The sequence below is a fragment of the Myotis myotis genome, unplaced genomic scaffold (assembly GCF_014108235.1).
Source record: "Myotis myotis isolate mMyoMyo1 unplaced genomic scaffold, mMyoMyo1.p scaffold_m19_p_17, whole genome shotgun sequence".
Classification (NCBI taxonomy): Eukaryota; Metazoa; Chordata; class Mammalia; order Chiroptera; family Vespertilionidae; genus Myotis; species Myotis myotis.
The window spans coordinates 34,468,188-34,496,117 of NW_023416321.1; the positions used below are offsets into that span (position 1 = coordinate 34,468,188).

Sequence of the window (27,930 nt, forward strand, 5' to 3'; positions counted from 1 at the left end):
ATCTGACTGCGTTTTAACAGGCTCTCTGGGCTCAGAACAGGAGAGAGAGGAGGTGAGTGGGCGAGCAGTGAGGAGGAGAAAAGCATGACCCAGGCCGGGGCGAAGCAGCAGCCGGGGAGGGGTGCTGGGGCCAGGATGGGGTGCCGGCAGGTCTGCGTCTCGGACACGGGGCCTGAGCACCTGGAAGGATAAAGGGCCATTAACTGTGATGCAGAGGACCTTGGGAGGAGCAGCTGGGGACACGGGAACTCACCTGGAACGTGTTAGGCGTGAGATTCCCAGGGGAGACAGGAAATAATTCTTTCCTAGAAATTGTGATGGTTTGAAAATGATGTCAAAACCGATTCCCCCACCCCCACCCCGGCCGCCTGCAACAGCTGAGCCCTCCCAGAGCCTCTTCCATTTGTCTCTCAGCTCTACCTCCCCTCTGTTGGGGGCGGGGAGTGTTGGACCAGGAGGCCCCAGGGTCCTGAGAAACCTGGCCCTCCTACAGCTCAGTGTTCAGGGTACAGTCCCCCCAAAGGTCTGGGCAAGGGGAAGGGTGTAGAGGACAGAGCCCAGTAGCTGTCCCCACCGCCGTGTGGGGCTCGGCCCTGGGACCCACACTCCTCAGAGCAGCCTGGCCAGGGTCAAGCCCTGGGAGCAAATCACCCTGAGGCCAGAGCTCCCCGCCAGAACCCCAGCTTTGCCTTCTTGCATAACTTGATCGAATCGTGTTCCCTTGTCACACTCTCTCCCACTCATAGACATTTGTGTGATGGATCTGACCTTTTTATTTTATTATTAGTCACTCACCACAGGTAACCCAGTTTTTCCAAATGATCTATGTCACTTATAAAAGGCAACATCAAACTCCCACTATAGTTGTGTTCCTGGGATTTGATCCCCGGCATGAATAAGCCACTGTGTGGGCAAGTGAGCCCGTGTCTGCATGTGAGCGAGTGTGCGGGCGCGGGCGCATGTGAGCGTGGAATGCAGGTGTGAGGTGCGTGCACGTGGGTGGCGAGTGTGCGTGCCTGTACCGGGCATGCTTGGGTTTTGCAGAGTTTGCTTGAATCCACTGGTAGCTCGTTAGTCTGGTTTTAGGGGCGCAGGGCCCCCACAGGAGTGCAGTTTAGAATGGACGCTCCGGCCACAAAGACACATTTTGATGCTGCATTTTAGATTTTATTTAGTCCGAGAACTCCTTTGTTCTCAGTAAACACTGAATACCGTTTAATGGTCTTCCTAGGAAGGGACCCAAAGTTCTTATACCCCGCTCCCCACACCAAAGAAAACAGCTGGGAATACCCACACTCCTTTATATCGTTTAATTTCCACACCTCACACAAACTAGCACAAGAGCCCTGGGTGAGCGAGGCCCCGGCCAGAGTGGCAGAGAGTTGACTCACACGCCCGTCTGGGACACACCCCCGGCGGCCTGAGCGCTGTAGTGAGAAAGATGCTGAGGCCCCGGGAGCTCTGGGTGAATGCTGTGATCCGGGAGCCATGCCTGCTCTGGGCGGGGGAGTGGGGCCGGTGGGTCTTCCTTCACGTCACAGGAGCCCTTGGGGGTCGTGGGGTTCCAGCTGGTGTGCCTGGGTGGACAGAGAGCAGAGGAGAGGGGTCCATGTGAGCAGCAGCCAGAAGGTGGATACGGGTGATCTCAAGGGGGTGAGGAGTGGAGAAGCATCAGGCTGGCTGGGGTGGGGAAGCCAGACAGTGAGGCCAAGAGTTGAGTGTGATCCCCGAGAGGGGCACAGGCCTGGCAGCCCCACCTGCCTCCCGGCTCCCCCTCCCCTGGGGTCAGGGATGTGTCGAAGCTCTGTCCTCTGTGTTCTCCCCAAGGGGGCTGCCCCCTGTACCCCGAGAGGCTCCAGGAAGCACCTTCAAGGGGCTGGGGCCAGGGCGACCCCTCACCATTCACCGCTCCATTTGTCCTGGGCCCGTGGCTGGCCTTGGGCCCCTGGCTGAGGGAAGGGACGGGGGCAGGTGAGGACAGCTCAGTGACTGCCCGCCCTGCAGGTGGACAAGACGGAAGACAAGTCCCTAGAGGAGCGTGGCCGCATCCTCATCTCCCTCAAGTACAGTTCGCAGAAGCAGGGCCTGCTGGTCGGCATCGTGCGCTGTGCACACCTGGCTGCCATGGATGCCAATGGCTACTCGGATCCCTACGTGAAAACGTGAGTGTGCGGCCAGGCGGCCACCTCCTCCTCCTGTTACCTCGGGACGGGAGGTTCGGTGACAAGACCAGGAGTCCGTGTGGCCAGCACGGAGGGAGCGCCTGCAGCGCCGTGGGCACGGGGCCTGCAGGCTGAATTCTCTTCTGTGCTCCCTTGGCAACTTCACGGGTTAAGTCTGGGCAGCCCCATTTCACAGATGAGGAAACTGAGGCCTGTAGAAGTTGAGTGGCTGCCCAGGGTCATGCAGATAGAGATGAATTATCTCCTCATGCCCATCAGGCCTCCGGTGACCATCGGGCCCAGGAGGGGGCGGGAAGGGGTGGCCTATGCCAAGAAGCTGGGAGATCCGGACAAGGAAGTCCGCCAGGACATAGTGCTGCCCACATGTGCCCCGCCTGTGCGGGTGCCATAGGTGCGGATAAGGGTCCACCCAGCCCGTCAGCAGGAGCTCGTGGTGGCGCTGGGGAGAGACACTAACTCGGGTCGTGCATGGTGGCCCGGGTCCCTGAGTCATGACCCTGTGCCCAGAGGGGCTGCGATCTAGCTGTATCCCAGGAGCTGGTGGCCCTGCAGGTGGGGGTGAAGCAGGTGTCACATGACCACTCTCAGAGCGTTGGGCCCTCCACAAACAAAAGACGGATGTTAGTCTGGGTGCCCAGTGAGCCTCACGAAGGGTGGGGCTCAGAGTGGAGTTTGGCTCAGCAGAAAGGAGGTGCCCTCTTCAGTCAGAGCAGGGGAGAGGGGCCCGGGCTGAGGGACAGAGAGAAGGTCCAGCCACAGAGGCCATGGAGAGTGAGTGGCCCCTGCCCGGTGTGCCCAATGGTGTTTAGTATATTTATAGAGTTGTGCAGCCACCGTCACAATTTTATAAGCCTTTTGTCACCCCAGAAAGAATCCGGTGCTCACAGCAGTCACTCCCCATGGCCCCATCCTCCACCCAGCCCTGGCAACTACTGGCCTGCTTTCTGTCTGTGGATTTGCCTGTTGTGGACATGTCACATATATGGGATCATACAGGTGTGGCCATTTGGGACTGGCTTCTTTCACTTCGCATGTTTTTAAGGTTCATACATGTAGCACGAATCAGTATTTCACTCCTTTTAAGATCAAATAATACTCCATTGTATGGATAGACCACATTTTGTTTATTCATCAGTTGATGGACACTTAGTTGTTCCTGCCTTTTGTCTGTGGTGACTAATGTTACTGTGAACATTCATATACATGATTTTGTAGGGACATGCTTTTAGTTCTCTTGGGTATATACCTAGGAGCGGAATTGCTGGGTCCTATGGTAACTCCGTGCTTAACCTTTTGAGTAATTGCCAGACTGTTTTTCAAAGTGTCTGTACCATTGTTGTCATTTGATTTAAAAAGTGACAGAAATATGAGATGACCAATGGGAATAGTGGCCCCAGAGCTGTGCAGTGTGGCAGCACGGGCCTCCCTGTGGTGAACTGTATACTTAAAAGGGTGTCTTGCACAGCATGTGAATTATATCTCAGTAAAGCTGTTGGTTTTTTCAATCCGATGCGGCCAGGCTCCAGGGCAGCACCCAGGTGTAATGGGAAGCTGCCCGGGATCATTGGGGGAAGTCAGGGTCCTGCACGTGGGGCAGGGGCGACTCATTTTCCACATAAAACAACAGTGAATTGGCCCCCACGCCAACCACTAGCAAAACAATGGTTTGCTGTGGATTAGAGGCCGCTGTGAGGGGATGTGCTGTTACCGTTCAGAGGACAGTCAGAGGCTCTTTCTAACCACTGGGGGGAACGTCGGCAATTCCAGTCAAGCAGGAAATTGTGCGCCTATGGCTGCATGATTTTCCTTCTTTGTATCCTAGAAACCCTACCTGGGTGGAAAGCTGTTTATTGCAGCATCACTGTCACAGCGATAACCTGGAAATAGCCAAACATTCGTCAGCAGAGGAATCGCTTCACGTGAGGTGGCACGTGCATAGCACAGAGTTCTGAGCAGTTAAATGAGTGAGTTAGGACTGGATGAATGAACAGGGACAGCTGTCCCAAACACGCTGAGCCCCAAGCAAACTGCGGGACGGTGCACACAGGGGGATGCTGTTCTGGCCATTCCCTAAACCCTGCAGAGCGCCTTACAGGGGTTGGTCTGAGGGGGACAGAGAGGAAGGGGCTGCCAAGGGAGCAAGGTGCTGCCGCCTGCACTTGTGACGCTAGGTCTCTTATGGCAGGAAGTAGTCTGAAGTCACATGGTGGAGATGTCAAAGTCAGGCTCAGTGGCTACTTGCAGGTTCACGGAAACGCCAGGGTTGTGTTCCTGGGCTGAAGGAACTGCAAGGAGGCTAGTGGCTGGGGAGAGGAAGCCAGGAGTTGCTACATGACGTCATTACCCGGTGCCACAGCCACGGTTTCCAGGCTAGGCTAGGCTGTGGGCCACATTTTGCACCATGGGGTGTCGGCTGCGATTTGGTGGGCTGTCGCTCTGGGTGGTGGCAGGGCCTGTGTCCCACTTAGGGGAAGTCAAGTGTTGCTTTGTGGGTCCCAGGTCCGCAGCGTGGTTTCTCTGTAAATGGCCAGTGTGCTTCACGGCAGCTCCTGCATTGAGCATCTGCCCCCCCTGGTGGTCAGTGCGCATCACTGCAACCCGTTGGAGGGACACTTAGCATATTAGCCTTTTATATATTCTAGTATACTAGGGGCCCAGTGCACGAATTCATGTACCTTGAAAGGAACTGTGGGCCATGAGGCTGTGGTGGGCACAGGGGTGGGTCTTGGCCCACCCAGTCCCTCCCACCACGACCCCTGGTCCCGTCTGCCAGCAGCCCTGCTCCCGCCGCCACCGCTCCCATGCACTGACGGCATGGAGCGATTGGGGCCGGCTTCAACAGCAGGTATGAGTGGTGGCTGATGCCCTGATCGCCCCTCAGGAGCAGGGGGAAGTGGAGAAGTCCTCAGGGGCGATCAGGGCCTGCAGCCACAGCTCGCACCTGCTGGCGGCACCAAGAGATTGGGACTGGCAGCACCAAGAGATTGGGACTGGCAGCGGGTGCAAGCAGTGCCATCACCAGCAGCGGGTGCAAGAGGCGGCTGCCAGCCCCAATTGCCCCTCAGAAGCAGGGGGAGGTGGAGAAGCCCTGAGAGGCAATTGGGGCTGGCAGCGGCTGCGAGCGGGGCCAGCGCCAGCAGCAGGTGCAAGTGCTGGGCAGGACTGCAGCGCACAGAAGCAAAGAATTTTAAGTAATCACCAGAGGCATCGCCCTGATGACAGTGACCGGTGCCCTGCCTTGGTCTGGTGCTCCCACTCACCTGCTCCACCATCCCACCACGGCCTACGCCCGCTATGTTCTGTGCACGCCCTCTGGTGGTCAGCACACATCATAGCGACCAGTTATTTGGTTGTACAGTTGTTTGGTTGTTCTGCTGTTTGGTTTATTTGCATATTAGGATTTTATACTGTATATATAGAGGCCCGATGCACGAAAATCATGCAAGAGTAGGCCTTCCTTCCTCCAGCTGCCAGCACCGGCTTCCCTCTGGCACCCAGGACCCGGGATTCCCTCACAGCTCCGGCTTCGTCCGGAAGGTTGTCCAGAAGGACGTCCAGTCTAATTAGCATATTACGCTTTTATTATTATAGATAGATGCTGCAGTGAACATAGGGGCATTTTTATCTTTATGAATAAATGTTTTTAAATTTTTCTGGCACATGCCCAAAGGAGGGATTGCTGAGCCATATAATAGCTCTATTCCCTTTTTTTTTAAAGTGGAAATATTCTTTAATTCTTTGAGGAATCTCCATATTATTGTCCAAAGTAGCTGCGCCAATTTACATTCCCACCAGCAGTGTACGAGGGCTCCCTTTTCTTTACATCCTCCCCAAAACGTTCTTATTGACAATCACCATTCTGACAGGTTTGAGGTGGTATCTCATTGTGGTTCTGATTTTCATTTTCCTAATGATTAGTGATGTTGAGCATGAAAATATATCTCTATGTCTTCCTTGGAGAAGTGTCTGTTTAGGTCCTCTGCCCATTTTTTATTTTTTATTTCAGAGAGAGAGAGAGGGAGAGATAGAAACATGCATGAGAGAGAAACATCCTGCATTTCCCGTACTGGGGATCGATCCCACAACCCTAGAATGGAACCATGACCTCCTGGTTTATGGAACAACGCTCAACCATCTGAGCCACCCTGGCCGGGCCCTCTGCCCATTTTTTAATCCAACTGTTTGGTTTTTGTTGTTGAGTTGTATGAGTTCCTTATATAACTTGGAGATTAGCCCCTTATTGGAGGTATAATTTGCAAATATCTTCTCCCATTCAATTGCTTGCCTTTTTGTTTTGTTGATGGTTTCTTTGCTATGCAGAAGCTTTTTAGTTTGACATAATCCTGTTCATTTTTGCTTTTACTTCCCTTGTCATTGGGCTCAAGTTCATAAAACCCCTCTGAGACCAAAGTCCATAAGTTTGGTATCTATGCTATATTATATGTCTTTTGTTTTAGGACTTATATGTTCAAGTCTTTAATCCATTTTGAATTAATTTTTGTGTATGGTGTCATATACAGTCTAGTTTCATTCTTTTGCATATGGCTTTCCAGTTTTCCCGACACCATTTATTTTATTTTTTAATATATTTTATTGGTTTTATTACAGAGAGGAAGGGAGAGAGATAGAGAGCTAGAAACATCGATGAGAGAGAAACATCGATCAGCTGCCTCCTGCACATCCCCCACTGGGGATGCGCCCGCAACCCAGGTACATGCCCTTGACCAGAATCGAACCCGGGACCCTTCAGTCTGCAGGCCGACGCTCTATCCACTGAGCCAAACCGGTTTCGGCCCAACACCATTTATTGAAGAAACTTTCTTTGGCTACTTTGTCAAAAATTAGTTACCCATATATGTGGCCTATTTCTGGGCTCTCAATTCTGTTCCATTGGTCTATCCATTTTTCTGCCAATAGTATAGTTTTGATTGCTGTTGCTTTGTAGAATAGATTGAAGTCAGGGAGTGTGATACCTCTGGCTTTATTATTTTTTCTCAGATTGCTTTGGCTATTCAGGGGCTTTTTTGGTTCCATACAGATTTGAAGTATAAAGTATATTTAAAAATAATAATAATGCTATTCTTCCAATCCATGAACATGGAATATTTTTCCATTTCTTTATGTCTTCTTAAATTGTTTTCAATAGTGTCTTATAATTTTCAGTATAAAAAGGAGGTCCTTCACCTCCTTTTTAAAATTTATTCTTAGGTATTTTATTCTTTTTGTTTTGATTGTAAATGAGATTGTTTTCTTCATTTCTTTTTCTAATATTTTGTTATAGAGGAATGCAACAAACTTTTGTATGTTGATTTTGTATTCTTCATTTTATTGTATTTGTTTGTTATATCTAATAGTTTTTTGGTGGCGTCTTTAGGATTTTCTATAAATAGAATCATGTTGTCTGCAAGTAGTGACAGTTCTACTTCTTCATTCCTAATTTAGGTGCCTTTTATTTATTTCTCTTGCCCAATTGCTCTAGGACTTCCAGTACTACGTTGAATAACAGTATGAGAGTGGGCATCCTTTTCTCATTCCTGGTATTAGTGGAAAGGTTCTCAGTTTTTCACCATTAAGTATGATGTTACCTGAGAGCTTGTCGTATATGGCCTATATTATGTTGAGGTACTTTTCTTCTGTATCCATCTTATGAGTATTTTTATCACAAATGGATGTTGTATCTTGTTAAATGCTTTTTCTGCATCAATTATAAGCATATGGTTTTTTAAATTATTGACACTTGATTCAATGGTTTTCATCTTCTTTTGTTAATGTAGTTAAATTGATAGATTTGTGGATGTTAGACCACCTTTGCATCCCTAGAATAAACTCCACTTGATCGTGATGTATGTCCTTTTTAATGTATTGCATTTGATTTGCTAGTATTTTGTTTAGAATTTTGTATCAATGTCCATCAGTGATATTGGCCTGTGATTTTCTTTTTTTGTGTGTGTTGCCTGGTTTTGGTATTAAAGGTTGGCCTCATGAAATGAGTTGGAAAGTATTCGCTCTTTCTCAGTTTTTTGGAAGAGGTTGGAAAGGACTGGATTTAAATCTTCTTTTTGAGTGTTGGGTAGAATTCATCAGTGAGGCGATCTGGTCCTGGACTTTTGGTTTGGGAGAGATTTTTGATTACTGTTTCAGTATTCTTACTAGTGACCAGTCTATTTAGGTCTTCCACTTTTTCATGATTAGGTCTAGGAACTTTGTATACTTATAAGAATTTGTCCATTTCTTCCAGGTAATCAAATTTGGAGGCATGTAGCCTTTCACAGTGTTCTTTTATAATCCTTTGTATTTCTGTGGTGTCCATTGTAACTTCTCTTTCATTTCTGATTTTACTTATTTTTCTTTTTTTCCTTGGTGATATTTCTTTTTGTTCTCTATTTCATTTATTTCTGCTGTTTTTATTATTTCCTTCCTTCCTACTGAACAAAGGGGCTTCGTTCATTCTTCTTTTTCTTGGTCTTTATGGTATAATATTATATTGTCAGTTGGGATTTTTCGTTTCTTGAGATAGGCCTGCAAAGCTATAAACTTCCCTCTCAGTATCACTATTGCTGTATCCCAAAAATGTGTTTTCATTTGTCTCTATGTATCTTTTGGCCTCTTATTTCTTCTTTGACCCAATAGTTGTTCACTAGCATGTTGTTTAATCTCTACATTATCTGTAGTTTTTCCAGCTTTCTTCTTGTAGATAATTTTCAGTTTCACAGTATTGTGGTTGGAAAATATGCTTAGTATGATTTCATTTTTAAATTTATTGAGACTATTGTTGTGCCCTCAACATGTGGCCTATCCTTGAGAATGTTCTGTCTGCATTTAAGAAGAATGTGTATTCTGTTGTTTGGGATGTAACACTCTATAAATATCAATTAAGACATTTGGTCTAATGTGTCATTTAATGCTGATATTTCCTTATTGACTTTCTGTTTATCTATTTATAGCTGTCAATGGAGTATTCATGTCCCCTACTTTAATTGTATTTTTGTTTGTTTGTCCCTTTAGGTCTGTTAGTAATTGCTTTATATAACTTGGTGCTCCCAGGTTGGGTGCATATATAGTAACTAGAGGCCTGGTGCACAAAAATTTGTGCACTCGGGGGGGAGGGTCGCTCAGCCCAGCCTGTGCCCTCTCGCAGTCTGGGACCCCTCGGGGGATGACCACCTGCTGGCTTAGGCCTGCTCCCTGGGGGATTGGGCCTAAGCTGACAATCAGACATCCCTCTGGCAGCCTGGCAGCCCTCGGGGGATGTCCTAATTGCCAGCAGGGAGCAGGCCTAAGCTGCAGTCGGACATCCTTAGCGCTGCTGAGGAGGCAGGAGAGGCTCCCACCACCACTGCTGTACCGGCAGCCAGCAGCCTGGCTTGTGGCTGAGCAGAGCTCCCCCATGTGGGAGCACACTGACCACTAGGGGACAGCTCCTGCATCGAGCATCTGCCCCCTGGTGGTCAGTGTGTGTCATAGTGACCAGTCATTCCCAGTCTTTCTGCTGTTAGGGTCAGTTTGCATATTACCCTTTTACTATATAGGATAGAGGCCTGGTGCATGGGTGTGGGCCAGCTGGTTTGCCCTGAAGGGTGTTCTGGATCAGGGTGAGGGTCCCGCTTGGGTGCCTGGCCAGCCTGGGTGAGGGGCTGATGGCTGTTTGCAGCTGGTCACACCCCCTTCAGGGTGGGGGTCCCCACTGGGGTGCCTCGCCAGTCTGGGTGAGGGGCTGAGGGCCGTTTTCAGGCTGGCCTGCAACTGAAGCTCCCAGCCTCTCCTTTTTTTCTTTTTTTTTTATTCTGGGATTTATTTACCTTCCATAATTGAAACTCTGTTGCCTTCACTGGCACTCCCAGCTCTGAGGCCGTGGCTGGCTGAAAGCAGGTATCTGGGATTTGTCTAGCTTCTATAATTGAAACTTTGTTGCTTTTGCTTTCAGAGCTTAGAGCAGGCCCCGCAGGCGGGGAACCTTGGCTTCCTCCATCACTGGAGCAAGCAAACCTCCTGCTCGCTTCAGCTGCGTGGCTGCCATCTTTGTTGGCAGTTAATTTGCATATCTTGCTGATTAGCCAATGGGAAGCGTACCGGAGGTACAGTTAATTACCCTTTTTGTCTTTTATTAGATAGGATGTGTTATCTCTTCTTGATGAATTATCTCCTTTATCATTATAAAATGTGCATCTTTGTCTCTTGTTACCTTTTTTATCTTGGAGCCCATTATGTCTGATAGAAGTACTACACCCTTTTCTCTGGATGCCATGTGCTTAGAGCAGCGGTTCTCAACCTGTTGGTCGCCAACCTGTGGGTTGCGACCCCTTTGGGGGTAGAACGACCCTTTCACAGGGGTCGCCTAAGACCATCAGAAAACACATATACAGTGGTTCTCAACCTTCCTAATGCCGCAACACTTTAATACAGTTCCTCATGTTGTGGTGACCCCCAACCATAAAATTATTTTCATTGCTACTTTATAACTGTAATTTTGCTACTGTTATGAATCGTAATGTAAATATCTGATATGCAGGATGTATTTTCATTGTTACAAACTGAACATAATTAAAGCATAGTGATTAATCACAAAAACAATCTGTAATTATATATGTGTTTTCCGATGGTCTTAGGCGACCCTTTGAAAGGATCGTTCGACCCCCAAAGGGGCCACGACCCACAGGTTGGCGAACCACAGGTTGAGAACCGCTGGCTTAGAGGATCATCTTCCAGCCCTTCACTGCCAGCCTATGTTTGTCTTTGGAGCCGAGTCTCCTGGAGGCAACATGTAGCTGGGTCTTGTTTTTAAACCCATCTCTCTACTCTGTGTCCTTTGATTGGTAAGTTCAATCTGTTTATATTTAGGGTGATATTGATACATGAGGACTTGCTTTAGCCATTTTATCTTTTTTTTAAAATATATTTTTATTGATTTCAGAGACAAAGGGAGGAGAGATAGAAACATCAATGATGAATCATTGATTGGCTGCCTCCTGCACGCCCCCTTGTGGGGATCGAGCTCACAACCCAGGCAAGTGCCCTGGACTGGAATTGAACCTGGAACCTTTCAGTCCACAGGTCGATGCTCTATCCACTGAGCCAAACCAGCCAGGGCTGTCTTTTATTTCCTGGTTGCTCTGTATTTCCATTGTTTCTTTTCCATTGTGATTCCATCTGCTATTTTAGTTTAGCAGTTTTCTATGATTTGTTTCTGTTTTCTCATTTATGTTTCACATCTCAGCTCTGGGTTTTTGTTTTGTGGTTGTCATTAGGTTAGTGTACAGTGTATCATACATACAATAGTCCTCCTAATGGCAACTCCATTTTTATGATTTTGTTATAAGTTATGTTCTACATTTGTTACAAAATTGCAGCCATTCTGGTTATTTTTAATGCCCCCTTTTCCCCTGTAACCTTTAATTATTTAAAATCCTATTCTGAAGTAGAATTGCTATTTCCTGCTGTTAGTCATTTTACTCAAAATTCTGTATACTGTTATTAAAATGTTTTTATTAATTTTAGAGAGAGGAAGAGGAAGAGAGTGAAAAACATCAATATGAGAAACAGCTATCGGTTGCCTCCTGCACACACCCTGACCGGAGATTGAACCCACAACCTAGGCATGTGCCTTGACTGGGAATCGAACCGGTGACCTTTTGGTGCATGGGAGGATGCTCAACCAACTTAGCAACATAAGCTGGGCTCACTCATTTTTTAAACTTAGTTTTCTCTCCTCATCCTCCTGACTTAGTTCTGGGTTTCTATCTTCAGATCCCTCTTCCAAGTGATCTCCTCTATTGCCGGTGCTCTCTAACGCCTTCCTCGTCTCATTTACTGCATTTTGCAGTTCCAGAAATTCAGTTTGGTTCTTTTTGTAATTCCAATCTCTTTAGTAAAGTACTCCTTTTGTTCACAGATTTTATATCTGAGCTCATTAAGCTGCCTTTCTGAGTTCTCGTGCGTCTCATTGAGGTTCTTTACAACTGCAACCTGAAATTCTCTGCCATTTAAGTCAGTCTGCCAGGACTTTGAGGGGTTTTTTGGAGACTATTTTCTTTCTGTGTTCCCACGGTACCTTGGTTGCTCATGGTATTTGATGGATTGTCTGCCCACCCATTTGGGGTAGTGAACTCATTTCTTATCTACTGTTTTGTTCTCAACAATTCAGCAGGTAGGGTACTTTCTTTTGGTCCCCAGCAGATGGTGTTAAAGTTTTATTTTCTGTTACCGGCACTGTTTGGGCCTCTGGGATCACTGTGGAGCAGCATCAGCCGGTTAAGGAAAATACTGCACACTCACTGGGATGGTGGGGATCACCTCCACTGTGGTGGGGGAATGTGGTGGGTGGTGGACTGGTTTTGTGAGCTCCCAGCACCACCTCCCTTTTACTCATGGTCACTGCCCCCACTGTGTTTTGGAAGCATTTCCACTGCCTCTACCAGGCTCTGCCAGGATGGGTAGAGTATGAGTGAGTGAGTGTGTGTGTGTGTGTGTGTGTGTGTGCGCGCACGCATAAGGGGGCCGGCTGGGGAGGAGAGGAATCAAGTTCATGTTCCACAGCCCCAGTCCCTGCCAGCAATGGCTGTCGGTCGGCCCTGCTCTGCTGTTTAAGACTTCCCAGCACCTCTACCGGGGTCTGCTGTGATGGGAAGCGGGGGAGGAGAGGGGTGCCTCTTCCTGGGAGAACACTGCTTCTGCCCTACTCTGGAGCTGTGGTAGGCGCCACACTGCATATGTGGCTACCATCCCTGTCCTTCCCCTGCCCGCCTCCCTGCTCACTCCAGTATGCCCACCTTCAGAGGCATGAATCTCTCAAGCATGTTTGTGTTGAGCAGGGGATCCTTTATTGAGTTACAGTTGTCCAACTTGTTATAAATTTAAGGGAAGAAACAAAAGTCTTCTCACTCTGCATGATGCCGATTTTAAGGTGATGGTACGCCACTTTGTCAAGGGCACTGCATGTCAACTGTACGGCCTTTCTGGAGGTCAGTTTGGCAAAGTGAAGGAAGAAGCTTGACACGTGTGTGGCTTTGGGCGGGTAGTTTCACTTCTAGGAATTCAGTAATTCATTCAACAGATGTTCATTGACCTACCCAGTGCCAGGAAGCTGGTGGTGGGTGAGATAGATGTGGTCCTCACCCCCAGAGTACCTCCAGCAAGGGCAGAGCAATGGTTCCTCAGTTATCTATAGAAACAGGGTGAGAGGTTCTGTAAAGGGGAGGTTCTGCGCTTCCTGTCCCGGCTTCTGAACACCAGTCCTGTGCTGAGCAGCTCCCTCTGCCCCCTTGAGCCTCAGATGAAGGCCCCAGAGTCTAAGGAGCTAATGTCCATGGAGAAGCTGGTTCATAGCCCAGCTGCCCTCTCCCTTAGGAAGCATTGTTGCTGCTGCCCAAAGGCCTTTCCTTTCTCAGAGCTCCAGCAAGATAGCAGCAATGGCTGCACAGCTCTGGGAATAGACCAAAGACCGCTATTTTGCACTTTAGAATGATGAAGTTTATAGTATGTGGATTATAGCTCAACAAATCTGCTATTCTTAAAAAAAAAAAAAAAAAAAAAAGCTCTAACAAGGGATTGACTCTGCTAAAAATATTTTCCTGGTGAGGCATGTGAGCTTTGTGAACATTACACTTGCAGACACAAGGAACATCCTCTCTCCTGGAGGGATAGAGGCTCCAGGTGTGGAGGGAGCCCCATACTGCTTCCACTGTAGCTGACCGCCAGCTTAGCCACAGAGACGTGCTGGAGACTCTGAGGATTAGGATGAATGGGGAGGCCTTGAGTATCTCTCCAGGGACAAAGTGCTCCTCTCCAAGCCCTGCTGGCTCCATCTGTACCCACAGCTTCTCCCCACCCCCTGCCTGCCTATCCATCGGTTGTAATTCCAGATATCTGAAGCCAGATGTGGACAAGAAATCCAAACATAAGACAGCAGTCAAGAAGAAGACCCTGAACCCGGAGTTCAACGAGGTACCAGGGGCGGGTGAAGCCGCAGGAGGTCCTCTCCCTCTCTCCCTCTCTCCCTGGGAGGGACTGGGTTCTCAAGGGTCACAGCGGGAGGGGGGGGCGCTTACGGGAGAGCCCCCAGCTTTGGGGCGCAGGGGAGAGGCTCCGGCCAGGCTGAACCAGGCCGAAGTGATGCACACGGAGGGGAGGGAGCAGCCTAGAAAGATTTTCAGAGGGTGGAATTGACGGGATTGTGGCTACATTGGATGTGGAGTTGAAAGTGGAGCAGGGGCCCTGACCAGTTTGGCTCAATGGCTAGAGCGTCAGCCTGTGGACTGAAGAGTCCCAGGTTCGATTCCGGTCAAGGGCATGTACCTTGGTTGAGGGCACATCCCCAGTAGGGGGTATGCAGGAGGCAGCTGATGGATGTTTCTCTCTCATGGATGTTTCTAACTCTCTATATCCCTCTCCCTTCCTCTCTAAAAAAATCAATAAAATATATTAAAAAAAAAAAAAGTGGAGCAGGAGGTGTGAGGGAGATGGAGAAGCTCTAAGGGAGACATGATCATGGCGAGGAGCACAGGGGCCTCAGGCAGAGCCTGAGCAATGCGGGGGGCAGGCAAAGGCGGCGCTTCCAGAGGGCGAGGGGGACACCAGAGAGCACAGCACCATGGAAGCCAGTGGTCAGCATAGCCAGACCCAAGAGAAGTCAAGGACACCAAGACTGGCAAACGTGAGTTGATCTGGCAACAGGAGGCCCTGGGAATCTTGAGAGAGAGGCTTCAGTGTCAAAGGGGCAGGTGGGTTGGAGTGAAGGGGGCCCTGAGGACCCCGGCCAGGCTCTCAGGCATACGTGGACAAGATGGATGAGAATCCACCATTGTCCACCACCAGGCACTGACCACCTTCCATTCACCCACCCCTCCCTCAGTTCATGCCCTCCCCATACCTCAGGGCACTCTTGGCCGTGTGGCATTAGCCCTGACTCTCCCCTTCTGGCCACCAGGAGTTCTGTTATGAGATTAAGCATGGGGACCTGGCCAAGAAGACCCTGGAGGTCACCGTTTGGGATTACGACATTGGAAAATCCAATGATTTCATTGGTAAGAGGAAATGGCTTGGAGCAATCTGGGTTCACAGACCGCCTGCCCCCACACGAGGAGCTTCAGACGTTATCCAGCCCAGCTCCGTGTGGCAGAGGAAGAGACAGGCCGGGAGGGTCACACAGGAGTCTGTGGTGGAGCAAGCGTGAGAGGTGGTGATGGTCCACGCCTCGGGCTGAACTCTGACCCCTTGTAGCCCCGAATCCCTGTGGGCTTGGTGGCTGCACACAGTAGAGCTGCTGTCCTGGCCCTTTTGGCTCTTTTTTGTCTCTCTCCCTTGGTCCTGGGTAGAGGAAGGGCAGGGTCCCGGGCCCTGATCTTGAGGGCCAAGAGTGTGGCATGGCAGTAAGACTACTGTCCACCCTTAGAGCCCTGTGGGCAAGGTGCAAAGTCCAGCCTTGGGTCATGGAACCTGGGAAGGGGAGGGGGGCACTGGTTCCAGAGGGATGGGATCGTGAGAGCACCTGCCCCAGGCCCCTGGCTGCCCCCTGAAATTCCCTCCTGCAGGCGGTGTTGTTCTGGGCATCAATGCCAAGGGCGAGCGCCTAAAGCACTGGTTTGACTGCCTGAAGAACAAGGACAAGCGGATCGAACGCTGGCACACGCTCACCAACGAACTCCCTGGGGCCGTGCTCAGCGACTGACCGGCCCCCACCTGCCACCGCACCCAACCTTGCCTGTCACTTGGCCCAACACAGGCCTGGCCCTGGGCTTCCTCAGTTGCCACCAAGGGCCTCGGCCCCCACGATGGGGGAGATCCAGGACACCTGCTCGGACATAGAACCACTGCAGCCCCTTCTTGGAGGCCATGGAGGACCCAGCCACCTCGAGGGACAACAAGGGCAGAGGGCCCCACCTGCTTTCAACCCCTGGGGCCTGACAGGGCCAGAGAGGAGCTTGGCCTCAGCACCTACCCCAGGGATGGGGCCGGGGCTGTCCAGGAGGAAGCACCCTACTCGAGGTCAGCAGTAAGGCACAGGGGACCAGGGCTAAGAGAACAGGAGTGCAGGGGCACCTTGGTGGGTCCAGTGAGAACTCCTGAGGCAGACACTAGGAAGAGGGCGTTGGGGGAGGAGATTGGGGACAGGACTCTGACTACATCCGTTCATCTCTGGCATTACTGGGCAGATGGGAAAAGGTTAACCTGAGAGCCAGGAGTCTAGTGAATTTCCCAGAACTCCTAATGAACGTAGGCACTTGGCAAATACTTCCCTCGATTATTTCACAAGCCTCTGGGGATGGCTGAAACCCAGGGCCTGCCCTCAGGGAGTTTCCCATCTAATCGAGGAGCTGGAAATGAACCATTACAGTGGGGAGTGAGGAATGCTGTGGCCAGCCTAGCCCACCTGCGGGTGCTCTGGACTCTGCTGGGAGGGCTTCCTAGAGAAGGTCATGCTGCAGCAAGGCCTTGAAGGGCAGTGGAGTGTCAGGCAGCCAAAAGGGAGGGCAGTGCAGGCAGTGGGGATGGTCTGCACAGACCTGGAGGGGAGAGAATGGTGGTTGGGCCAGGGGCACTATGAGGGACTCACGGGTTTCTCTGGGGGAAGGGTGTGTGAGGACAGGATTGGGGCCCAGGCACGATGGTGCCCAGCCCTGCTCCCTCCCCATCCCTGGTGGCCAGGCCAGCCTGGGCTCCTAGCTGTGGGGGAAGTGACAGAAGCCCTGTGGTGAAACTGATGTTGGGGCAGGGTCAAGTTCAATCCTCAGACCCAATTCGCCCACCTTTGATCTCTTTCTCCTCCTGAGGAACCTGGAGGATGGACCCTGCCTCTCGTTCTTCCCAGCATCAGATTAGCTGTAATCAGAACAGAAAAGGGCCCCTTGTTTTGCATGAAAAGAAGCAAAAATTCCTCCTGTCCACATCCATTTCTCTTCCTCTGCCCCCTCCCCCCCCCCAGGCCTTGGGACTTGTAGTGGGGGGACCCCAGATGGTTGCCCTCTCAGGAATACTGGGCAACAGTACAGGAAAGCTAAGAGGAAGACACCCTGCCTGTGGCCTGTCTGTACCCTGAGTTAGGGTCTCCAAAGAGGCGTTGAAGGATTGGGGCCCGAGTCTGAAGCCCCAGACTTTCCCTGCTTACCAAGGGGCCTTCAGGGATTCTGGATGAAAAAAATGCATAACCAAGGAATTTCCGTGTTCAATCTATCACTGCACTTGATGGGAGAGGGAACCCAGAGAGGGAAAGGCCTTGCAGCCTTACCACAGCTGGGGCATACCAGGCTCCATGGCCCCTGTCCCATCCCCAGCCCAGTGCTCTGGACACCACACTTCAGGGGAAGTAGGATGCTGGGCTCGCACATGAGTTCCTGCTAGCTGCCAGCCTAGGGCTCTCCCCTGCCTGCTGCCCACACACACCAACGGTAGCAGCAGGGCTCACAGGGGTCGAACCTTCTGCTGCAAACACAAAGCACACCACCATCTGAGGCCTGGGGTGATGATGTAAATCCCACCAAGTGCCCATCAGCCCTTTCCCGTTTGCAGGGAACTCGGGACTCCAGCCCCCACACAGTACCTGGCAAGCTTGGCTGGTCATGGAACCTTGGTTTTCCCATCTTTAAGGCTTTGTGCACTGTCTTAATGAATCTTCACAACCCTTGTGTCTGGGTGGGCTCTGGGTATCGTCTTAACTTTGTCTTTTGGAGGGCCTTATTCAGAGAGCAGACTTATTCAGAGAGCAGACTCACAGCCTCTGTGAAAACACGGAAATGCTGAAAGGCAAAGCTAGAAAGGGCTGTGAGTCCACCTAGTACAGCTTCCTTATCAGATACATAGGCTCAGCTGAGACAAGAACCAGGACTCCCAGGACCCAGTCCAGGGCCCTCTAGTGCCCCAGGCTGTGCAAGGGTAGGTAGGTTTGGCCTTCAAATATGGTCCCAGCCGACCACAGGAGGCAAGGCTTCTAGAAGCACAGCCATCCCAAGTGAAGGGTGGGGCCCTTGGGCAGGAGGGCCCCCAGAGAGTGACAGACCCTTCACCAGAACCCTGGCGCTGTTCTAGACCACTTGCAGGTTTTATCTGTTAAAGAAAAAGCTCTTTGAGAAGCTGCAAAGCTCTGCCTTTGACCCCAAACTGGCATCTTTCCTCTGATCCATCAGATTTACAAAGATGGGAACTTGACACCAAAAAAGAAAAAAATGTCATTTCAAAGTCAGGTGTCAGTAACCAGGGGGTCTCCCAATGCGCTGCATCCACCTCCACCACCTCCCTTCCTAGCCTCCACCCCACCCAACGCCAGCACTAGCCAATCCTGGACGGGCCAGTCTTCCAACCCTGAAGCGGTAACCTCCTGACCTCTAGGGGTGAGAGCGAGGAACTGCACCTCCCGGCCCGTGCATGTCCAGTCTTTGTTCCTTCCCAACTGAGAACCTCTCGATGCATGGACTCTGGCTGTCCTCGACACAGACTCTCGTGCACTGCTTAGCACTGTTTTGCTACCATGTGATGGCTGCAGAAAACGTCCTTAAACTGCAGCCCCACACACAATTTTTGTACTTTCGTCTGACCTACCCAAAGGTGTCCTTTATAAGTCTTATTTGTTAATATTTGTAATGACATATAATCCAAAGTAAATGGAAATATTCATTGCAATCCTATTGGCTTGGGAGATCATTTAATAGATTTGAATAGGTGGGCAGGAAAGAATGAGAAAATGGCAACTGGACCTCCTCTCATTTACTCGTCACCAAGAGTTCATTTGAGGTAGGTTTCCATGTTACAGATGAGAAAACTGAGGTTCAGAGAGGCTGAACCTCTGGTAAGTGACAGAACCTGAATTCAGCTCATGCTTCCCAAGACTTTTTATACCAGGAACAGCATACCACACTGTCAGTGACCCATTCAACGAACAGCTGTGGAGTATTAACTTTAATGCCAGGCACTAGTCTAGGTCCCAGGTCTAGGCTCCTAGAGCAGATTCGTCAAGAAGACAATCAATAAACAGTAAGTATAATAATGATATGGTCAAAGATTTTTTTAAATGGGCATGTGGGCTAGATTGGTTGGGCTTACATAGGGAGATCAGATGGGCCTCTGGAGAAATGACTTCTAAGCTAAGACTTGGAGGTGGTGAGGTAGGGAGCTATGGGTGTACTTGGGGAAGAGTATTCTAAGTGAAGGGAACAGCCAGCGCCCCTCTAGGTGAGGGCAGGCGTGGAGTGACTGAGGAATAGCCCATGTGGCTGGAGCAGGGTGGGGCAAGGGAAGAGCGATAGATGAGAACACAGGGGTACAGGAGACCAAACCAAGTAGGACTTCATAAAGGCTGGCTTTCACTCTACATGAGAGGGAAGCTGACTTCACTTCTAACAGGCCACCCAGTGGAGAGCAAACCTGTGTGTGGGGCAGGTACTCAGTCCCTGTTCAGAGGTCTCCCGGGGTGGCATGCCGGTGAGTCCAGGTTCCAAGTCTAATGGTGTCCAGTCTCCAAAGCAGTGGCAGCCGGGTCCTGACAGAGCCTGCTGAGATGATGACTCTGGTCAAGGTTCTGGCCACCAGCCTCCTTTAGCAACCGCCTCTGTGCCGGCCTAATTTTCCAGGCCTCCCACCCATTCTCTGAACTACCTGATACCTTTCCGGTGCATTCCTTCTCTGCTTAACCGGAGTCAGAACCTGTTATTTTTTGACAAAGAAGACTGCCTGGTCCTCTGATGCAATCTGATCATCTAGGTCTCACTCAAGTGTTACCTCTTTGTGAGGCCCTGACAACCTCCGTCACTTTCTCCCACATCACCCTGCTCTCTTCATGGCACTTAACAACAAAATCATCTTGTATATTTGCTCATCTCTTTCTCCCCTCACTAACCTCCATGAGAACTGGGACCACATCTTTTTTATTTACCTGTTACTCCACACCAGGACTGAGCATGGAGTAGCCCTCTCTTTGCTGGATGAATGGATGAAAGCTGCCACCATAAACACTGTTTGAAAGGAAACATCCATGTGTCTGGAGCATGTGATTATGATATGTTGGGTCTAAGCCCAACAGATAAGTGCACAGAACTCCTGTTAACCCCCGAGATTCCTCGAGTACAGATGAGAAAGGAACCCAGGGACCACAGGGTTATCCTGAGGAGAGAAAGAAAGGACAGGGGGAAAGGAAGACTGGAGGAGAAAGAAATAGAAGGAAGCCAGACGAGGGCTGAGGATGAAAGAAAAGGAATAGCGGAACTGGGCCTGGGAAAAGCTGCAGAGGCAGGCGGGGGTCAGGAAAGCCAGCTACTGGGCTCAGGGCCCCAGGAGCAGGGACAGCTCAGGATGGCCAAAGATATGGTTTTCCTAGTGTCCAGTCCCCAGGAAGAGTGCTCCAGGCAAGGGCTGAAGAGAGACCTAGAAAAAGTTACACCAGGAGGGGCGTGTGCCCAACACCCAGGGCCAGCAGCAATGGGAATGGGGAAGCAGACTCATTGTCCGGTGGAGCCAGTGCTGCAGTATTAATCCTGATGGCTAAGATTCGTTGGTGCATTAACAAGCACTGTGCTAGACTCTATCTCCCAGCCGAGAAAACTGTACAGAACAAGTCTAAAGATGGGTGCAAAATGAGGTGGTGCACTTACGGCAAGGCTGACAGAAGGCTCCGAGTTCAGCCTGGGCTGTGTGAGGCAGGGACAGGTGAGGAGCAGGACAGGCACGTGTGGTTTCTAGGAGCAGCACCGCCCTCTATGGACACTGAGAGGTGGCCAAGGCACTGCTTATCCCCGACTCCCCAGGGTGCTCCAGCACAAGCTATGGCGGGCAGCCTCCTCCAGAGACTCTGCTCTCCCCCTAAATATTCCACCACAATGAAGGAGCAACCCCGTATGTCTGTCCCTGAGCACAAAGAGAGAACAGGACCATTTGGGGGCAGGCAATTTGTTCCTGTGCTATTTCAGTATGGAGTCCTTAAAGACTCTAAGAAAATAAAAAGGATCTAAGAGAAGGTGCCAGAGTTACATTAGTGGCAATAACACACAGAGACCTCTCAGTAAGACATGTAGACTGCTCTAAATGTACTCACTTAGTCCTCATCATTATGAGATACTGTTTTAATCCCCACTTTACAGGTGGGAAAACAGGTAGCATGCTCAAGGATAATTAAGGGCTGATCTGGGAGTTGAACCCAAGCCTTATGGCTCCAGAACCCATACTCTAATTTCCACAATATGATGCTGGATAAAGCAGTTGGTGTTGCCAGGCCTAGAAGAACACTCTCGGGTCCTACCAGGTCCCTTACAGGTTGTGCCCCACTTGCCTCCAAGCTCCCAGAACTAGCAATGGCCTGCTCTGCCAGGAAAGATTTCCCAGGACTCACCCTCAGGGTCCTCATTGTCAGTCTTGACCCAATGCAGTACTCACCTTTGCCCAATGGGCTCCCATCTGTCACAGCCCCAATATCCTTTGTGTGTGTCCCCTGGCCCCAGCAAGGCAAGATCTGGAGATGTGGAACTGGGGAGCACTTGTGTGGCTTCCCAGAGGCCAGGTGTGAGCCAGTGTAAAAATATTGCCTTATGGGAATCAGAAAACTGAGAAACCAAGATCTCTCAGAGCTTCCGGGGTTCTCCTCTCCGTTGCCCTGCACCCTTCTCTTGCCTCTCTCAGCACTCATTTTCTCAGCTGATTCATCAACCAATAAATGATCCAAAATGGCATGGCCTCAAGCCTAAGTCTGGGTGGCTTTCAGCTTGGCTCTCCACACCTACCTGGGAATGTCTTCTGTCCTCTTACTTTAGCTTCTCCAGAGAGAAATGGCTTGCTCCAGGTTACCACTCATCGCCTCGAGTAGAAGGGCCAGGGGTGAGGTCACATGGTAAAACCATGGCTGTGGGCAAAGCACACAGGGTCAAATATGTCTTTCACAATAAGTCCCTGAGCCAGTGGGAAAGGAGGAGAGGTGCCAGCCAAGGAAAAGAAGGGGCAAAAGCCAAAGACCAGTGCTGCAGAATGCTAGGGCAGAAACCATTCAAAAAGCAAAGGCTAGCCCAGCCTGTGTGGCTCAGTGGTTGAGTGTTGATCTATGAACCAGGAGGTCACGGTTCGATTCTCTCCCTTCCTCTCTCTGAAATCAATAAAAATATATTTAAAAAAGAACTTTCTTTAGCCTTCCTATTGTGAAATCTGCACACATTTAGTTTTCTTTTATCTAAAAACTAGAGGCCCGGTGCATGGTGGGGTCCCTTGGCCTGGCCTGCACCCTCTCACAATTCAGGGCCCCTCGGGGGATGTCAGATTGCTGGTTTTGGGCCCGATTCCCACAGGCCAGGCCAAGGAACCCCACCGGTGCATGAATCCTCTAGTATGCATATAGATCTTTTGTTAATCTCTTTCCACCCTCCCGCTCCACTCATCAGTCTGTTCCATGTTTTCATGCCTGTGCGTTGAGCATCTGCCCCTGATGGTCAGTGCACGCCATAGCTACCGGTCGAATGGTCGCTTAGGCATAGATAGATAGATAGATAGATATACACACACAAACACACATACACATACACACACACACACAGTAGGTCCTCGGGTTACATTGGAGATCCATTCCTATGGCACGACAAAACGCAATTTTTACCGTAAGTCGGAACCTACCTACATAAGCACCTATGTCACACATGGAGCACATACACAGCAGTAATGAAGTGAAGCAGTAAAAAAAAATTTAGAAGGTAACAATTCCTGACCTTTACTTGTGGTAAATAAATAATAAAAAACATAAAGCATATATGTACATACGTCGAAATGACAGGTTTTTTTGTTTGTTTTTAAATATATATTTTTTATTGATTTTTTACAGAGAAGAAGGGAGAGAGATAGAGAGTTAGAAACATTGATGAGAAACATTGATCAGCTGCCTCCTGCACACCCCCCACTGGGGATGTGCCTGCAACCCAGGTACATGCCCTTGACCGGAATCGAACCTGGGACCCTTCAGTCCGCAGGTCGACACTCTATCCACTGAGCCAAACCGGTTTCGGCAGAACTTTTTTTAATGAATAAATGGGAGATGGCGACATAACGATGAAATGACATACATCAAGTCCGACGTAACCCAAGGACTGCATATATATATATATATATATATATATATATGTATGTATAGATGTCTATTTCACTTTCATTCTTGATGTTCTCACTAGATATACAATTCTGGGTTAGCTTTCTTCTCTTTGAGCACTTTAATGTTGCTGTTCTATTGTCTTCTGCCTCCTGTTATTCTAATGAAAAATCAGTGATTTGAATTATTCCCTTGTATATAATTGGTCTATTTGTCAATATGTATGCATGCTGTTTTCAATGTGTTTTTTCTTTGATGTACAGCAGTTTGATTATAACGTGCTAAAATGTTCATTTTCGTTATTTTACTTAATTTTCACTGGGCTTCTTGAATTGTAAATTTGCCTTACACAAAATGTGAGAAAATTTTTGTCATTCTTAAAAGTTTTCCATCCTATTTTTCCTCTTCTCTCCTTCTGGAACTACACTTACTTCCAGTATACTAGGACTTTCTTAATATTGATATTATCTCACAGGTCCCATGAGGCTGTGCTCATTGTTAAAAATATATCTTTCTCTTTCTCCTACAGATTGGATATCTATTGAGCTAACTTCAAGTTCACTGATCCTCTAAAACTTTTCTTTTTATTCAGCATTTGCCAAACTAATTTTTATTTCAGATAATTGTATTTTTAAGATCTAAAATGCCTGGTTTTTTATTATAGTTTCAATATCTCTGCTAAAATTTCCTCTTTTCATTTGCCATAGACATATGTTCCCTTCATCCTTGGACAGTTATAACAGCAGCTTTAAAATCCTCATCTACTTTGTGGGAAAACAAGAATAAAATTTTATTTGCTAATTTGCATGTCTTAGGGACATCCTTCATTGATAGTCTCTTGACTACGGATCATGTTTTCACATTTCTTCTGATGCACAGTTTTGAACTGTATCCAGATTATTGTAAATGAGATCTAAATTCTGCTGTTACTCCGAAGACAATTTATATCAGGCAGTTACTTGGCTAAAACCAAACTGAAAATTCTATCTCACTGGCAATGGATGGTAGCTGAAATATATCATATCAGTTCACTCAGCAAAATATTTTTTGAGGAAATTATTTGGGCATATTTTTAAATGTTGACTTTAATGTTTCAAAGCACAATGGCATAATCTGCTGAACAAGTCTATGAATTCTTCAGAGGATTCTTTTCTAAATGGCAGCCATAAAAAAATGAAAGTTCCCAACTGTCAAAATTAGGTCTATTGAGCTTTAAATCTCCTTGAAAGATTTGGCAGCACAAATGATCCTGTCCTCTCTTGCCTTCTTTTGGATTAAATATTTCTTAGATACAGGTTTTTAGCTATACCTCTTTGCATTATTTTTATCTAATGCTTGCCCTAAGTATTAATTACCATATATCCTTAGTCTCTCAAGGTCTTCTTAGAGTTAATATTACATCAAGTAATATTTAAGAAACTTGCACTCAAATGGATCCACTTAACACCCCTTGGCTGCCTCTTATGCTATAGTTAGCATATAAATGATGTGCCTACATATTAACAATATGGACCTAATATTTGCTTTAAACACAAGATTTTTAAAGAAAGTGGGAAATAAGTCTTTTATATTTACCTTCATATTTACCATTCAAGTGTTCTTCCATTCCTTCTTGAAGATCTATTATGAATGTCAACTGTTGTATCTTGTTCTTAGTGCCATAGAAGAAAAACATTTGGTATTATTAACATTTCATCAACCCAGAAATGTCAGGAATAGGCTCATGAACATAAATATAAAAAAAATTCTAAACAAAATTTTAGTAAATCAAATCCAAACATAATGTAAAGGATAATACATAACTGGGGTTTATCCCAGGAATACAGGATTGGTTTTAATCTTCAAAAGGCAATCAATGTAATTCATTATATTAACTAAAAACCAAAACCCATATTATCATCTCATTAGATGCAAAACAGGCATTGATAAATCCAACTTCCATTCTTGAGAAAAACTCTTAGCAAACTAAAAATACCAGTGAACTCCTCAACCTGGTAATGGGCATCAATGAAAAACTTTCAGCTAACATTAAGAGTGAAAGAAAATGCTTTCCTCCATAAAATCAGGAACAATACAAGGATGTCTGCTCTTACCACTTCTATTCAACATTGTACTACTGGAGGTTCCAGGTAGTGCAATCAGGCAAGATAAACAAAAATTCTCCAGACTGAAGAAAAAGTTAAATCTCTACATTCACAAGCAATATGATTCTCTATGAAGAAAATCTGATGAAATCTACAAAATACCACTACTAGAACTAAAAAATGAGTTTAGCAAGGTCGCAGGATACAAGATTAATATACAAATATCAATAAACAAAAATTGAATTTTAAAAAGCAGGAATTTTACACAAACATCAAAAATTATGAAATATTTATGAATAAATCTGAAAAGAGTAAAAAATATTGCTGAGGCCCTTATCGGTTTGGCTCAGTGGATAGAGCATCAGCCTGCGGAATCAAGGGTCCCAGGTTCGAGTCCGGTCAAGGGCATGTACCTTGGTTGCGGGCACATCCCCAGTAGGGAGTATGCAGGAGGCAGATGATTGATGTTTCTCACTCTCTATCCCTCTCCCTTCCTCTCTGTAAAAAAATCAATAAAATATTTTAAAAATATATATATTGCCTGCAGACTGAAGGGTACCTTGGTTGCAGGCTTGATCCCCTGCCCCCAGATCAGGGCACATGCAGGAGGCAATCATTCAATGTGTCTCCTCACATATATGTTTCTCTCTCTCCCCCTCCACTTTCTCTAAAAATCAATGGAAAAATATCCTCGGTGAAGATTAACACTATATATATATATTGCTGAAACTAAAGAAGGCCTAAACTGTTAGATACCTTGTTCATGAATCAAAAGACTCATTATTATCACACTTCACAAAATAAGATATAGAGATGGCAAATCAGCACACAAAAAGATACTCAACATCATTAGTCATTATGAAATACAAATTAAGCCCTAACTGCTTTGGCTCAGTGGATAGAGCGTGGGCCTGCAAACTAAAAGGTCTCGGGTTTGATTCCAGTCAAGGGCACATGCCCAGGTTGCGGGCTCGATACCTGGTAGGGGGCATGCAGGAAGAAGCCAATCAATGATCCTCTTTATCATCATTGATGTTCCTATCTCTCTCTCCCTTCCTGAAATCAATAAAAAATATATTTTAAAAAGAAATACAAATTAAAGCCACAATGAGATGCCACTATACACCTATTAGAATGGAAAATTTTAAGGACTGACCATAGCAAGTGCTGGAGAGCATGTGGAGGACAGGGAGCTTCAGACACTGCTGATGGAATGTTAAATGGTACAATCACTTTATCAAGCAATTTGACAGTTTCTTAAAAAACTAAATATACACTTACCACATTACCCAAACATTCCACTCCTACTTATCCAAACAAAAAAGGAAATATATCCCCACATAAAGACTTGTTTGTACACAAACATTCATAGCAGCTTTATTTATAACAAAAACTGGAAACCCAAATGTCCATCAGTAGGTGAATAAACAAATTGTGGTATATCATAACAATGGAATACTGCTCAACAATAAAGAGAATGAACTACTGATACACACAAGATGAATGAACCTCAAGCCAATTATGTTGAGTGAAAGGAGCCAGACACCACACCTACAAAGAATATACTATGCACCATATATATAAAACTCCAGAAAATGCAAACTAAGGTAAAATAACAGAAAGCTGATCAGTGGGTTGCTTGGGGGCTGAGGAAGGAAATTACAAAGTACAAGGAAACTTGATGGTGAATGACTGTCATGATTAGAATGGTTTTAAAGGTGTATACATTTTCTAAAATTTGAACTGTATAGTTTGTATACATGCACTTTGTCAATTATGCCTCAATAAAGCTGTTTTTTGATGAAAAAACTTGTATCTTTCAGAAATTTTCTAAAGCTAGCCAAGTATGCATACAGAATATTTTTCCTATTTTACACATGTTATGTATCTTACTTTTCTCATTTAACATATGCAGACATCTTTCTATATTAGCAGAAATGATTTACCTCATTTTTTGGTAACAGCAACATAGTATACGTAGTAAGAATGTGTACCACGATTGATGGGCATTTAGGTTATTTCTAATTTGCTATTGTAATACTGAAATGAAAATATGTTGCATCTATTTCTATGCACACACACATAAGCAAGGGGTGCATGCATTTAAAACGTTCATTTACATTGTCAAATAATCCTCTTAAAAAGCCTCTCTCAGAACCTACATGCAACTTAGAATTAATTTAGCAAGGTCATGAAATGTAAGTAGCAACAATTTGAAAATTAAAAAAAAAGAAACTAAGATAACACTAAAGCCCAGCCAGCATGGCTCAGTGGTTGAGCGTCAACCTATGAACCAGGTTTGCATCCAGGTCAGAGCATATGCCCAAGTTGTGGGCTCAGGAGGCAGCTGATCAATGACTCCCCCTCATCATTGGTGTTTCTTTCTCTTTCTTTCTCTCTCTCCCCCTCTTCCTCTCTAAAATCAATAAAAATATATTTAAATAAAAAAACTTTTTAAAATCAAGTAACTAGAAATAATACCCCAAAAAGGAACCAGACCTGTCTACAGAGAAAACTACAAAACATTAAACATTACTGAAAAAAAATTAAAGATATAAATAAGGAGGGGTATACAATGTTGATGAATTAAAGGACATAATTATACAGACGTTCTCAAATTTATTCT

General features: G+C 47.3%; 1 protein-coding gene and 1 long non-coding RNA gene across 13 annotated transcripts in view; one reads left to right on the forward strand and one right to left on the reverse strand.

The window, feature by feature from the left end:
* The window catches only part of DOC2B (double C2 domain beta), a 31,155-nt gene extending 14,759 nt beyond the window's left edge, over positions 1-16,396 (forward strand). Inside the window, exons 6-9 of one of the 3 annotated variants that reach the window (XM_036340946.1) lie at positions 2,005-2,162; positions 14,042-14,123; positions 15,106-15,202; positions 15,710-16,396. In XM_036340946.1, coding sequence (XP_036196839.1) covers positions 2,005-2,162; positions 14,042-14,123; positions 15,106-15,202; positions 15,710-15,846 — 474 coding nt within the window. In that variant the 3' untranslated portion in view covers positions 15,847-16,396. Of the gene's footprint in view, positions 1-2,004; positions 2,163-14,041; positions 14,124-14,616; positions 14,752-15,105; positions 15,366-15,709 lie in introns of those variants that run through there. The other 2 variants (XM_036340945.1, XM_036340947.1) reach the window with 2 other exon arrangements.
* A 135-nt stretch (positions 16,397-16,531) lies between these two features.
* LOC118671892 lies at positions 16,532-27,636 on the reverse strand. Of its 10 annotated transcripts, XR_004972913.1 has the most exons (6): positions 26,283-27,636; positions 24,796-24,871; positions 20,756-21,996; positions 20,041-20,119; positions 19,533-19,660; positions 16,532-17,892 (listed from the first exon to the last, which is right to left on the reverse strand). It is a non-coding gene; the product is annotated as an uncharacterized LOC118671892 (long non-coding RNA). The 10 variants fall into 10 exon arrangements; XR_004972914.1 differs by lacking the exon at positions 20,041-20,119 and having other exon boundaries at positions 19,533-19,657; positions 21,878-21,996; XR_004972912.1 differs by having other exon boundaries at positions 19,533-20,119; positions 21,878-21,996.
* Positions 27,637-27,930: the final 294 nt, after the last annotated feature.